At 47.1% G+C, this 15,089-nt stretch overlaps 1 protein-coding gene across 1 annotated transcript in view; it reads left to right on the top strand.

Moving 5' to 3' along the window:
• Positions 1–4,133: 4,133 nt before the first annotated feature.
• Positions 4,134–15,089, top strand: part of PPFIBP2 (PPFIA binding protein 2) — a 155,832-nt gene continuing 144,876 nt past the window's right edge. The window contains exons 1-2 of the mRNA XM_038764163.1: positions 4,134–4,218; positions 13,648–13,747. Of these exons, the coding sequence (XP_038620091.1) occupies positions 13,684–13,747 (64 nt within the window). The 5' untranslated portion in view covers positions 4,134–4,218; positions 13,648–13,683. The remainder of the gene's footprint in view (positions 4,219–13,647; positions 13,748–15,089) is intronic.

The following is a 15,089-nucleotide window of genomic DNA, read 5'->3' on the forward strand; positions in this document are numbered from 1 at the left end:
GGTGAGCTCTCAGTAGGGCTTTGAAGGGAGGAAGAGAGCTAGCTTGGCAGGTGTGTGGAGAGAGGGCATTCCAGGCCAGAGGAAGGACGTGGGCCAGGGGTCGATGGCGGGACAGGCGTAGAGGAAGTTTGGGGGTATTTCTCAAGGGAAGTTGGGTCACTGAGGCAGGCCGGTTTGGTTAGGCTTGTTCTGTGGCAGAGGGCTCAGCACCAATAGTGTTAATGTGATTGTAATCGGTCTTTTTTGAGCCCATTTTCTGCCAGCAGTCCAGGTGGTCACAGAGCTATTATCTCATTTGTCCTCATAAAAGTCCCGGGAGGTAGGAGAGGTAGGTATCATTAACCCCCATTTTACAGATGAGAAAATCGAGGCCCAGAGAGGTTGAGAGGTTTGCCCAAGGTCACACAGAACTGATTCAGTCTGGCTTTAATTCTATTTGTTCTGATGATTTTGGCACCTGTCTCCATGTTTTGTTTTGTTGCCTGTCTCCCCCTTCCAGACGGTGAGCCCATTGTTGGATAGGGGCCATCTCTATACATTGCCGACTTGTACTTCCCAAGTGCTTAGTACAGTGCTCTGCACACAGTAAGCTCTCAATAAATACGATTGAATGAATGAATGAATGGAGCTTGAGCCTCATGGGAAGCCTGCACTCAAGGCACACCGGTGTGTCCCCACTCCTCCAGAGCCTCCAGTGGTTGCCCATCCACCTCATTCATTCATTCAATCATATTTATTGAGCGCTTACTGTGTGCAGAGCACTGTCCTAAGCGCTTGAATAATGGTATTTGTAAAGCATTTACTATGTGCAAAGCACTGTTCTAAGTGCTGGGGAGGTTACAAGGTGATCAGGTTGTCCCACGGGGGGCTCACAGTTTTTAATCCCCATTTTTCAGATGAGGTAACTGAGGCACAGAGAAGTGAAGTGACTTGCCTGAAGTCACACAGCTGACAGTTGGCGGAGCTGGGATTTGAACCCATGACCTCTGACTCCAAAGCCCGGGCTCTTTCCATTGAGCCACAAACAGAAACTCCTTATCTTGGCTTTAAAACACTCAATCACCTTGCCCCCTTCTATGTCACCCAGTTGCTCTCCACTTACAACCCAGCCATCACACACTCCTCTAATGCCAACCTACTCACTGTACTTCGATTTCATTTGTCTTAACTCTCACCCAGGCCCTCCCTCTTTTCTGGCCTGGAACGCCCTCCCTCTTCCTATCCGAAAGACAATGACTCTCCCTACCTTCAAAGCCCTATTGAAGGCACATCTCCTCCTAGAGGTCTTCCCTGACTCTTTTCCTTTTCACTCACTCCCTTCACTCCCTCCTTCCCCTCCTCCCCCCTCCATCCCCCCACCTTACCTCCTTTCCTTCCCCACAGCACCTGTATATATGTATATATGTTTGTACGTATTTATTACTCTATTTATTTATTTTACTTGTACATATCTATTCTATTTATTTTATTTTGTTAATATTTTTTTTTGTTCTCTGTCTCCCCCTTCTAGACTATGAGCCCACTGTTGAGTAGGGACCGTCTCTATATGTTGCCAACTTGTACTTCCCAAGCGCTTAGTACAGTGTTCTGCACACAGTAAGTGCTCAATAAATATGATTGATTGATTGACTGATTCAGTGTTGTCCTTGCACTTAGATTTGCAAGCACCATCCTTTCTGCTTCTCAAGCCCACAACCCCAGCTTTAGCCTGACTCCTCTCTCTTTTTCAACCTATCTGTTCTTTCTTCACAACATCTCCAAGATCTGCTTCCTCTCCATCCAAACAGCCACCACACACTTGTCAAATCAATCAGTCATATTTATTTGGTGTGTACAGTGTGCGGAGTACTGTACTAAGCAGTTGGGAGGATTCAATATAAGGTTTGGAAGCATGTTCCTTATCTACGGAATTAGCCTGCTTGCTGACCTTCCTGCCTCCAACCTCTCCAGTTCAAACTTAATATTGTTGCTCAGATCATTCTTGTAAACATTGTTTTGCCCATGTCTACCCCATTCCTCAAAATCCCCCAGTGGTTTCTCTGTACATGAAGAAGTAGCAGCACTTGAGTGTCGCCTAAGCACATGAGTGCTTATCAGTCAATAGTATTTATTGAGCACTTACTGTGCTTAGCACTTCGGAGAGTACAGTAAGACAGAGTTGGTAGACACATTCCATGCTCACAACAAGCTAACAAGCTAGAGGGAGCTTGACAAGTACAAGAGAAGTAGTGTGGCTCAATGGAAAGAGCACGGGCTTTGGAGTCAGAGGTCATGGGTTCAAATCCCGGCTCTGCCAGTTGTCAGTTGTGTGACTTTGGCAAGTCACTTCACTTCTCTGTGCCTCAGTTACCTCATCTGTAACATGGTGATTAAGACTGTGAGCCCCCCCGTGGGACAACCTGATCACCTTTAACTTCCCTAGTGCTTAGAACAGTGCTTTGCACATAGTAAGTGCTTAATAAATGCCATTATTATTATTATTATTATTATTACAATCTGGTAGACATGTTCCCTGCCCACACTGGACACCTCAAGGTCTATTCTGTAAAATATCAGTGTGGTTTGTGATGGTGCTTTGGAAAGCCAGTTGTGTTAATGGTAGTAGTAGGTTGGAGAAGCAGCGTGGCTCAGTGGACAGAGCCCGGGCTTTGGAGTCAGAGGCCATGGGTTCAAATTCTGACTCCACCAATTGCCAGCTGTGTGACTTTGGGCAAGTCACTTAACTTCTCTGAGCCTCAGTTACCTCATCTGTAAAATGGGGATTAAGACTGTGAGCCCCCCGTGGGACAACCTGATCACCTTGTAACCTCCCCAGCACTTAGAACAGTGCTTTGCACATAGTAAGCGCTTAATAAATGCTATCATTATTAGTAGTAGTAGTAGTATTTGTGGAGCACCCACTTTATTAAAAATAGTATTTATTAAGTGCTTACTATGTACCAGACACTGTACTGGGGTAGATCAAGCTAATCGGGTTGAACACAGTCCATGTCCAACATGGGGCTCCCAGGCTTAAATCCCGTTTCACAGATGAGGGAACTGAGGCACAGAGAAGGTAGTTGACTTGCCCAAAGCCACACAGAAGATAAGTGGGGCAGCTGAGATTAGAACCCGGGTCCTTCCGACTCCCAAGCCCATGCTTTATCCGCTAGACCACACTACTCCACTTGGTGCAGTGCACTGGACAAGCACTTGGGAAAAACAGAATGAAGAAATCACACATTCCCTGCTCACAAAGAGGTTGCGTGCAAGGGGATGACAAACATTCAAATATTTACAGAGTAGTCAAAACCAATATTGTCAGGTAAACAGGAGTCCAAGGTTTATCCTCGTTGACCCTCAGTTCTCTAAGTACATCCTGGATCTCTATGAAACCAGAGAAAACCGTGACCTAGTGGCTGTGAGTTCCTTGTGGGCAGGAATGTGTCTGTTTATTGTTGTATTCTACTTTCCCAAGCGCTTAGTACAGTGCATTGTACTCAGTAAGTGCTCAATAAATTAGATTGAATGAATGAAAGATCACAGGATGGGAAATCAGGAGATCTGGGTTCTAATCCTTGCTCTACCACTTATTTTTCTGCTGGGGAAACTTGGACAACTCACTGAACTTCCCTGGGCTCCAGTTTCCTCATCTGTAAAATAGGGATTAAGCACATGATCTCTCCTTCCTTAGACTGTAAGTCTCACATGGGCTAGGAGCTGTGTCAATCAATTGTATTTAAGTGCTTTATGTTTTGTTTTGTTGTCTGTCTCCCCCTTCTAGACTGTGAGCCCGCTGTTGGGTAGGGACCGTCTCTATATGTTGCCAACTTGTACTTCCCAAGTGCTTAGTACAGTGCTCTGCACACAGTAAACGCTCAATAAATACAATTGAATGAATGAATGAAGTGCTTACTGTGTGCAGAGCACTGTACTTAGTGCTTGGGATAGTACACCCAATATGATTAGCTCATAGCTACCCCAGCACTTAGAACAGTGCCTAGCACATAGTAGGGGCTTAACCAATGCCACAGTTTTAAAAACTCTCCAGAACTCATGTTTGTATCCACTGTTGGGTGTTTGTCCAGGGACTATTTAAGGTGAAACCACCTGATTCCAGTGGCAGCCCTGGACTTCTGCTAGAGTGGGAAACAGCGTGGTGTAATAAAAGAGCACAGGCCCGGAGGTCTGAGGATCTGGATTCCTGTCCCGGCTCCATCACTTGTCCCCATTTTGCAGGTGAGAGAACTGAGACAAAGAGAAGTTTAATGACTTGCCCAAGGTCACAACGCAGTCAAGTGGCAGAGCCAGGATTAGAACCCAGGCGCAGCACTTAATAAGTACAATTGAATGAATGAGTGAATGAATCTGTCTCCCAGGGTGGTGCTCTTTCCATTAGGCCACACTGCTTCTTAGACTAAATGGGGCAAAAGAGACATTGGGGAGCTGACTCCTGCCCTTGGGGATGATGGGTAATGAGGAGGAGTGGGAGCCCGTGAGTCAGGTTGGGGAGATGACTCTTCCTCCCCACTTCCCCCCCGGGGATGATGGATAATGAGGAGGATTGGGAACCTGTGAGCCAACCTGGGCAGCTAACTCTTACTCCTTCCCCTGGGGATGATAGGTAATGAAGGAGAGTGGAAGACCTTTAGTCAGGCCCCCGGGTTGGCGAGGAGAAGGAGGGAGGGTGGAACAGGAACAGATGGAGAAGGAATGGGGGTGTGCCCACAATGGAGAGGGCGTTCCAAAGCCCACAGCAGGACAGAGCTGGGGACAGGGAGAGTGAAGGGGAAGAGTCTTGCCACTTGACCCTGAGTCTGATTCATACGTTGCACCAAAGGGCCTGCTCCCTGTACTAAATGCTTACTACATTACTCAGCACATAGTGAGCGCTCAACAGCTGTGTGGCAGTGAGCCTGCCTGCCGTGCTGGAAGACTGACTTAGTGTCAGGACTCCTTTGCTTGCGGTTCTATCTTGCCACTTGATCCCGAGTCTCGTTCATATGTTGCGCTGATAGAACGGCTCAAATGTATCACTGAGGCCCTGCTCCCTGTACCAAGCACTTAGTACAGTGCTCTGCACATAACATTCGATAAATGCCACTGATTGATTGACTCCCCAGGCCATGACAAAGGTCATTTTATCCTCTTGTGTTTACTTCCCTTTGGGTTACCCTGTGAGGTATGGACCAAGACGACTCTCCTGAAGAGCATAGCAAGGGAAGGCGAGAGAGGGGAAATAGGGTTTCAAGGTTCTGTTTTATAGAGGACTGCCCTAATGGCCCAAGTGAGAGAGCAGAGGGGGACACCCAGGGACAAATCACTCAGGTCAGACCCCAAACACCCTTCGTTTTCAACAGTGTCAGTCAGCTGAATTTATTGAGTGCTTCCTGTATGCAGAGCACTGTATTACGTACTTGGTCGAGCACAATAGAACAATATAACAGACCCATGCCCCACCCACAAAGAACCTGTGATCGGGAAGTGGTCTGGCCCTGAGGCGAAATCGTCTCTCCCGACCAAGTGGTGGAGGAAAAAACCCTGCACCTGTTATGTCCTAATAGCAGTTTCACTCTGCCCTGTGCCAGCCGGGGGAGGGATTGGAGAGCAGAGAGACTCTACTAATAATGACGGTATTTGTTAAATGCTGACTACTTGCCAAGCACTGTTCTAAGCGCTGGGGTAGATACAAAGTAATCAGGTTGGACACAGTCCCTGTCCTACATGGGGCTAATTCTTAAATCCCTATTTTACAGATGAGGGAACTGAGGTCCAGAGAAGTGAAGTGACTTGCCCAAGGTCACACAGCAGACCCTGTGGCAGAGTGGGGATTAGACCTCCCAGGCTCCTGTCTTTCCCCACTCCAGTCCATATGTCACTCAGTTGCCTGGATTATTTTTCTACAAAAACATTCAGGACATGCCACCCTGCTCCTCAAAAACTGCAGTGGTTGCCCATCCACTTCCACATCAAACAAAAACTCCTCACCATTGGCTTTAAAACACTCCACCACTTTGCCCTCTCCTACCTCACCTCGCTTCTCTCCTTCTGCAACCCAGCCTGCAGACTTCGTTCCTCTCGTGCTAACCTTCTCACTGTGTCTCCATCTCGCCTGCCACTCGGATTTTAGTCCTGCCTCCATCTCTTGCTTGGAAAGTGACCTTGGGCAAATTACTTAACATTTTTGGGCCTCCGTTCTCTCGCCTGTAAAATGGGGATAAAATGCCTGTTATTCTTCCCTTCTTATGCTGAACCCTGTGTGGGGCAGGGACTATGTCCAATCTGATGATATATCCCCTCTGCCACTTAACACAGTGTTTAGCAAATCATAATTGCTTTATAAATACCATATTGATAATGATAATGGTGGTTTTAAGCACCTGCTATGGGAAGGAGTAGGGAATGTGTCTGTTATATTGTTGGGTTGTACTCTCCCAAGAGCTGAGCACAGGGCCTCACACACAGTAAGCCCTCGATAAATATTACTGATGGATTGATTGCACTTAGGGCTGGGGAAGCTACAAAATAAATCAGACATGGTCCTTGTCCCTCATCAGGCTTACAGTCAAAGTAAGAGGAGAACCACTTTGGAATCCCCATTTTACAGATGAGGAAACTGAGGCACAGAGCAGTTCTGGTGCCCATTGACCAGTTTATCCTGCTGCCTCTCTGCCCACCCTGGGACCACCTTGCAAGATTCTGCAGGCCAATTTGGGCTGAGGGTATATTCTTTTATTTGATCATATTTACTGAGCATTTATAATGTGCAAGGGCACTGTACTAAGTGCTTGGGAGAGTACAACAGAACAATAAACAGACATTCCCTGCCCACAACGAGCTGACAGTCTGGAGAGTGGGAATGGAACAGAAGCTAAGAAGTCAGGGACAATGACTGAAGAGTGTTAAGAATTGGGAGGTCTGGTGGCTTCTGGGTAGGCTATTTTGGGCTGATCCTTGGACGGGTCATTAGAGAGTCCTGGTTTAAAAATAAATTGTGGCACAGTCAGCTACATTTTCTTAGGTTCCCCTCCCAGCAGTAAAAAAGTGGAGGGGGGGCGGGGGGATTTGTTACCCTTTTACTCTGTGCCAGGCACTCTTCTAAGTGCCAGAGTGTAAATACAAGCTAGTTTGGACACAGTCCATGTGTCATATGGGGCTTTCAGTCTTAACCCCCATTTGACAGATGAGGGAACTGAGGCACAGTAATTAGAAAGAACCCAGGTGGCCCTCGGAGGCTCATAGGGAAAGGGCAAGCTCGTTAGTCTTCAATCAGTCGATCAGTGGTATTTATTGAGTGCTTACTATGAGCAGAGCACCGTACTAAGTGTGTGGGAGGGTAGAATACAGCAGAATTAGCAGACACGTTTCCTGCCCATAACAAGGTTGCATTCTAGAAAGGGAGACAGACATGAATATGAATAAATATTAATTCTCCCCTTCAAAGGAAAAGGGAGATGGTATTTCATTCAATTCACTCAATCATATTTATTGAGCGCTTACTGTGTGCAGAGCACTGTACTAAGCGCTTGGGAAGTACAAGTCGGCAACATATAGAGATGGTCCCTACCCAACAACGGGCTCACAGGCTAGAAATGAACAAATAGTATTTGTTAATGATGGTATTTGTTAAGTGCTTACTATGTGCCAGGCACTGTACTAAGCACTGGGGTGAATACAAGCAAATTGGGTTGGACACAGTCCCTGCCCTACATGGGGCTCACAGTCTTCATCCACATTTTACATGAGGGATGTAAAATCCCCATTTTAGATGATGGAACTGAGGCCTAGAGAAGTGAAGTGACTTGCCCAAGGTCACGCACAGCAGACAGGTAGCGGAGCTGGAATTAGTCTCCCAGGCTCTACCCATTAGGCCACACTGCTTCTCTGATTCTGGGCTCCCTGGTCCGACTGAATTGGACTCATTTTCTGAAACCATCAAAGTGAAGCTTCTGTTGAAGATGGATTCCCTGGGCTCTGGAGCAGCCATGAGCCCAGTGAAGCATGATAGGTGGAGCCAAGATACAATAAAATAATAATCACTGTGGTATTTCTTAAAGACTTACTTTGTGCCAAGCACTGTACTTAGTACAAGATAATCAGGTTCCACATGGGGCTCACAGCCTAAGTAGGAAGGAAACTAGATTTTGAATGCCCTATTTTACAGATGAGGAAATGGAGAAGTGAAGTGACATTTTTTTAATGGTATTTATATATGTGTGAGGGACTGTTCAAGCATTGGGGTAGATAATAATGTTGGTATTTGTTAAGCGCTTACTATGTGCCAAGCACTGTTCTAAGCACTGGGGTAGATACAAGGTAATCAGCTTGTCCCACATGGGGCTCACAGTCTTCATCCCCATTTTACAGATGAGGTAACTGAGGCACAGAGAAGTTAGGTGACTTGCCCAAGTTCACACAGCTGACAAATGGCAGAGCCGGTAGATGCCAGTTAATCTGGCTGGATACAGTTCCTGTCCCACCTGGGGCTCGGTTACATAGGGGGGAAAAATGTATTGAACCCTGTAGACCGTAAACTTCTTGTGGACAGTTCACTTATTCATTCAATTGTATTTATTGAGCACTTATTCTACGCAGAGCAATGTACTAAGCACTTAGGAGAGTACAATATAACAATAGACACATTCCCTGTCCACAATCAGCTTACAATTTAGAGGGGGAGATGAGCAGGAAATGCATCTGCCAAACTGTTATATTGTACTCTCCCAAGCACTTTGTACAGTGCTCTGCACACAGTAAGCACTCAAGTGGCATTGATTGAATCCCCACGTTACAGTCAAGGTAGCTGAGGCCCAGAGAAGTGAAATGACTTGCCCTAGGTCACACAGCCGACAACAGCAGAGCCGGGATTAGAACTCAGGTCCTCTGGCTCCCAGGCCTGGGCTGACTCCCCCGACAGCAAGCAGGAGGTGGAGGGTGAATTAAGCTCCGGGTTTCTCAAGAGTGAGAAACTCTTGTGCGTCAGGGAGAAGAGAACACTTGTTTGGACTGATTATGGTAGGACAAAGAGGGTGAGAGAAAGGGCTGAAGAAAGCTTCAGCTTGTCCAGTGAGCAATTAAGTGTGGAATACCTGATTCATTCATTCAATCGTATTTATTGAGAGCTTACTGTGTGCAGAGCACTGTACTAAGCGCTTGGGAAGTACAAACAGTGTGGACTAGTGGATAGAGAGCACAGGCCTGGGAGCCAGAAAGATCTGGGTTCTAATCCTGGCTCCGCCACTTGTCTGCTCTGTGATCTTGGGCAAGTCACTTCACTTCTCTGTGCCTCACGTCTAGACTGTGAGCCCGTTGTTGGGTAGGGATTGTCTCTGCTGCTGAAATGTACTTTCCAAGCGCTTAGTACAGTGCTCTGCACACAGTGAGCACTCAATAAATGCGATTGAATGAATGAATGAATAAAATGGGAATTAAGACTGTGAGCTCCACGTGGAACATGGACTGTGTCCAACTTGATTAGCTTGTATCTACTCCAGCACTCAGTACAATGCCTGGCGCATAGTAAGCACTTAACAAGTGCCATAAGAAGAATACCTGGCCCTCAGGGCTAGACCTGGGATGAATTTCCTGCGGCTCCTTAATCATCCACTTTCCAACTTCATTAAGTGGGAAGACCTGGTCCCTGAAACCCAACATTGCTATTTTGTTCCTCACGGTCCAACCGGGAAATAGAGCGTTAAGACCAATTTACGGTCTACTTCCAGGCTGAGCCTATTACTTAGCAGCGGATGATCTTGAGCAATCATAATTCACGGGAGCCCGGCTCTTTCATTTCTGGGCTGGGCTCCGCACAATTACCCTCAAGTCATTGGCTCCCGTGGTTCTTGGGGGAGTTGGTCACCTGCTGTAAGGGCGAGGATGGAGTCCCAGGATGGAGGCTCTGCCAATTGGATGAAAGAGAACTCACTCCTGAGGAATCACTAAGGTGTGTTTATCATTTCCCTAATTAAGACCATCTTGGGTTTTTTCCAAGCACCCTTTGGGGTAGGGTGGGTGGCTGTGTGAATCCGACATCCCCTCCGGAATTTCCTGGCTCTCGGGAAAAGCGGTTAGAGATCAGGAATCCTCTTCCTCTCAGTGGGGTCTTCGGGAGTTTCTGTGGAGAAAGTAAAATGTTAGCTTTTGGACACGCCAGCGGAGGAGTCGAGTTTGCCAGCTGCAGCGTGATAGAGCACCCAGAGTCGCGTCCGAGGGCGAGCCAATGTAAAGAATCTCGGGGGGCGGGAGGGTGGGGAGTTGGAGGAATGGGGGCGGCTGCCCCAACATTTCCCTCGGGAACAGAGAGAAAAAGGAGTGGCTGAGGAAAATTGAAAACTGTGCACAGAGCTCATTAAACTGGTAGGGCTGGAAAAAGATGCCAAGCCAGAAATATTGCATTATTCCTCCGCTACTTAATGTCATGGCCCACACCCACTTTGCCTTCACAAATCATTTATCTCCAGAATCTTCCTTCATGCTTTCTGCCCTTGTGCAGGGAGGTGAGATTCAACCAATGCCTTTCCCTCTCTTGCCAAGCTGCTTTTGTAGGGAGGAAGACATTCAGAAATCTGGGGGGCGGGCGGGGGTATCGTGAATTGTCTCTGGCTCCTGATTCCCTGTCTAGTGCAGGGTCAGTCAGCTATCAGTCGTATTTGTTGAGCGCTTCCTGTGTGCAAGAGCATTGCACTAAGTGTTTGGGAAAGTACAATATAACAGAGCTGGGAGTCACGTTCCCTGCCCATAACGAGCTTAGAGTCTAGATCGGGAGACAGACATCAATCTAAATAAATCACCGCTATGTATGTAAGTATTGTCGGGCTGAGGGAGGGGTGAATAGAGGGTGCAAATTGGAGCTAGCACATTGTGAGGCCCTGAAATGGGTGGAATTCTCCCCAAAGGAATTGAGACCTGTTGTCCTTGATGATTCATTGCACTGTGGATGTGCTCAGCCCTGAAAATTTCTTAGCTAGGACCTATTCTCCTTCCTGTTTAGACTGTCACCTCCATATGCAAGAGGGACTATGCCCAACCTGATTACCTTGTATCTATCGCAGCACTTAGTACAGTTCCTGGCATATAGTAAATGCTTAACAAATACCACCATTACTATTATTACTAGCCCACAGTGAATCTAGGCCTGGGAGTCAGAGGACCTGGGTTCTAATCCTGGCTCTGCCTCTTGTCTTCTGTGTGACCTTGGGTACATCCCAACTTCTCCGTGCTTCAGTTACCTCATCTGAAAAGTGGGGATTAAATTCTCCTCCCTCTGACTTGGACCGTGAGCCCCATGTGGGATAAGGATTGTGTCTCACGTGTTGATCTGTATCTACCCCAGTGCTTAGCCCAGAGCCTGTCACATAGGAAGCACTTAACAACTACCATAAAATAAAATTTTGAGGAGGAGGGCAGAATGGAAGAATGGAACTACTTTGTAATAAAAGCTCAGTTAGGTTGATCAGGCCATCCATGTTATTTGTGGAACACTGCAATATGTGCTTGGGGGAGTACAACAGAGTAAGAAGAATGTACCATTCATTCGTTCAGTCAATCGTATTAAGCGATAAAGCGTATAGTGCAGAGCACTATATTAAGCAATTGGGAAAGTGCAATACAACAATAAACAGTGACAATCCCTGCCCACAACGAGCTCACAGCCCTCAAGAAGCTTACAATCCAGCAGGAGATATGGACATTAAAATACATCACAGGTAGGGGAAGCAACCAAATTGCAATGGGCAGGGAATGCTGCTGCATTCTCCAAACCGCTTAGTACAGTGCTCGCTCAATAAATACCATTGATGATGGTGATGATTCCTCCTCAATTTAGGATTACCATTGACTGATATGTAGCTAAAAATCTTGGGGTGGGGGTGAGGTGAGTACCTAAGTGCTTAGGTGGCATGGATGTAAATGTATAGTCTGTACGAGAATTGGGAAATCGATTGAGGGATGAATCAGAGAGACCACATGAGATTTTAGTAGGGCTTTGAAGATGGGGAGAGTGGTGATTTGGTGGATTTGAAAGGGGGAAGGAAGTCGAGGGGGTAACAGCCAAGCAAGGCACAGTGAATAGGCTGATGTTAGGCAGTGTGTGGATTGAGTTGTGGGAGAGAAGCGAAGGACAGATCAGGGAAAGAGCTGATTGAATGCCTTAAATCTGAATGATAGGACCTCCCTCTTTATCTTCCTCATTCTCTTCTGCCCCTCATAAGGCTCATTCCCACCTGATTTAAGGTGACTCAAAAATCCAGTCACATTGCAGGGCTGAAGTAAGACCACAGCGCAGAGTGGGTTTGATTGTCTTTTAGATTGTGCCTGGCACTGTACTAAGTGCTGGAGTAGATGCAAGATAAACAGCTTGGACACAAACCCTGTCCCACATGAGGTTCACAGCCTACGTTGGAGGGAGGAACATTTAATCCCTATTTTACAGGTGAGGCAACTGAGGCACAGAGGAGTGAAGTGACTTCTGCGAGGTCACACAGCAAAGTGGCGGAGCTGGGATTAGAACTCAGGTCCTTCTGACACCCAGGCCCGTGCTCTATCCACTAGGCAACTGCACCCACCCACCTGAGCCTAGTCAGCTTTGAGTTGGGTCTGCTCAGTCCTTCCCACCCCTCCCCTTCCTGCTCCTCCCACCTCCCCCTTATTAATCACCCTTCTTTTGTCTTCTTCCTTCAGCTGTGGCTGTGCAGGGCTGACCTGAAAGCTCCCTGCTCTGTGGGAAAGAAAGACAAATAAAGAAGATTGAAATCTTTATTTATTTTTCTGCTGCTTCTATCCACCTTCTACCTCCCGCTCCAGGCAGAGCCAAACCATTGAAAGGGACCCCGATCCCTCTTAACACTGGTCATTTCAGGGCACGAGGACAGCAGAACCCCCAGTCCGGTCCAAACTCAGGTCTATACCAGGCTGACAATCCGCCCTGGAAATTCATCCAGTCCATAGGTCCAGTTGGGAAAGGGTGGAGTGTCCGGGAAAGGGGTGTCCTCACTGGGGGAATTCCAAGGTCACGACTGGAAGATCAGAACACAATGGATGGGAGCCACCAGCCGAAGGCCCGCTAGTAGCTAGGGCCTGGGAATCAGAAGGATCTGGGTTCTAATCCCGGCTTCGCCAAACATCTGCTGTGTAACCTTGGGCAAGTCACTTCACTTCCCTGCACCTCAGTTACCTCGTCAGTGAAATGAGGATTAAGAGTGTGAGCCCCATGTGGGACAGGGACTGTGTCCAACCTGATTAACTTGTATCTACCCTGGAGCTTTAAGGTGGCACATAGTAAGTGCTTAACAAATACTATAATTATTATTAATGGGGATGAAGACTGTGAGCCCCCCGTGGTGCAACCTGATCACCTTGTAACCTCCCCAGCACTTAGAACAGTGCTTTGCACATAGTAAGCACTTAATAAATGCCATCATTATTATTATTATTATTATTATTATTATTATTATTAATAGTCCTCTTTTGGCCAGCTCCAAATTCCAGACCAGAGAAAGGGTGTCCGTCAGAGCCCCCTGCCTCGGTAGGCATAGACAGACATCCCAGTGACACCTGCCAGCCTGCAAGGGGAAACTCCATCAAAGCTGGCCAGCTTCCAGAACAGCCTCGAGGGCCGCCTGGAATTTGGAGCCGTCAAACACGTTGCCTTTGTTTCTCTGCTGGTTTCAGGAGGAACAGGAGAAAAGCTTAATTCAAGAACCGGCCATGGCTTCTGACGCCAGTCACATGCTCGAGGCGGCCCTGGAACAGATGGACGGAATAATTGCAGGTACGATCTGAACTCTGGCTATGTTACCTCACTGCTCTGCCACTACAACCCAGCCCGCACACTTTGCTCCTCTAATAATTGTAATGATGTTTGTTATGCCAAGCACTGTTCTAAGCGCTGGGATACATACAAGGTAATCAGGTTGTCCCACGTGGGGCTCACAGTCTTAATCCCCATTTTACAGTTGAGGGAACTGAGGCCCAGAGAAGTTAAGTGACTTGCCCAAGGTCACACATCAGACAAATGGCAGAGCAGGGATTAGAACCCATGACCTCTGACTCCCAAGCCCGAGATCTTTCCAGTAAGCCAAACTACTCCATCTGGTCTATCACGCCGCCGACCTCTCACCCACAACCAGCCTCCAGCCTGGAATTCCTTCGCTGTTCCTATCCAACAGACATCATTTTCCCCACCTTCACAGCCTAATTGAAGGTACTTCTCCTCCAAGAGGCCTTACCCAATTAAGCCCTCATTTCCTCTTTCCCACTCCCTTCCCAATCAATCAATCAGTCAATCAATCAATCAATCAATCGTATTTATTGAGTGCTTACTGTGTGCAGAGCACTGTACTAAGCGCTTGGGAAGTACAAGTTGGCAACACATAGAGACAGTCCTTACCCAACAGTGGGCTCAACAGTCTAAAAGGGGGAGACAGAGAACAAAACCAAACATACTAACAAAATAAAATAAATAGAATAGATATGTACAAGTAAAATAAATAAATAAATAGAGTAATAAATATGTACAAACATATATACATATATACAGGTGCTGTGGGGAAGGGAAAGGAGGTAAGATGGGGGAATGGAGAGGGGGATGAGGGGGAGAGGAAGGAAGGGGATCGCCTTTGCATTTGGATTTGCTCCCCTTTTTCACCCCTCCCTCAGCCCCACAGCACTTATGTACCTACCCATAATTTATTTCCTTATGTTAATGTCTGTCTCCCTTCTAGACTATAAGCTCTTTGTGGAAAGGGAAGGTGTCTACCATTTCTGTTATGTTGTACTCTCCCAAGGGTTTAGTACAGTGTTCTGCACACAGTAAGAGCTCAATAAATAGCATTGATTTATTGGAAATCATCCCTCACTCCCTTACAGCTGTCTCACTCATTTTGGCACTGAAGCAGGTGGACACAGCCCCTGTCCCACAGAAGGCTCTCAGACTCCATTCCCATTTTACAGATGAGGGAACTGAGGCCCAGAGAAGTGAAGTGACTTGCCGAAGGTCCCACAGCAGACAAGTGGCTGGGCAAGGATTACAAAACCCAGTTCCTTCTGACTCCCAGCCCCAGGCTATATCCACGGCCTGTTTGTGAGCTCCGCCTATCACATCAGATGTCCAA

Source organism: Tachyglossus aculeatus, chromosome 22, assembly GCF_015852505.1.
Source record: "Tachyglossus aculeatus isolate mTacAcu1 chromosome 22, mTacAcu1.pri, whole genome shotgun sequence".
In the NCBI taxonomy this organism is placed as follows: domain Eukaryota; kingdom Metazoa; phylum Chordata; class Mammalia; order Monotremata; family Tachyglossidae; genus Tachyglossus; species Tachyglossus aculeatus.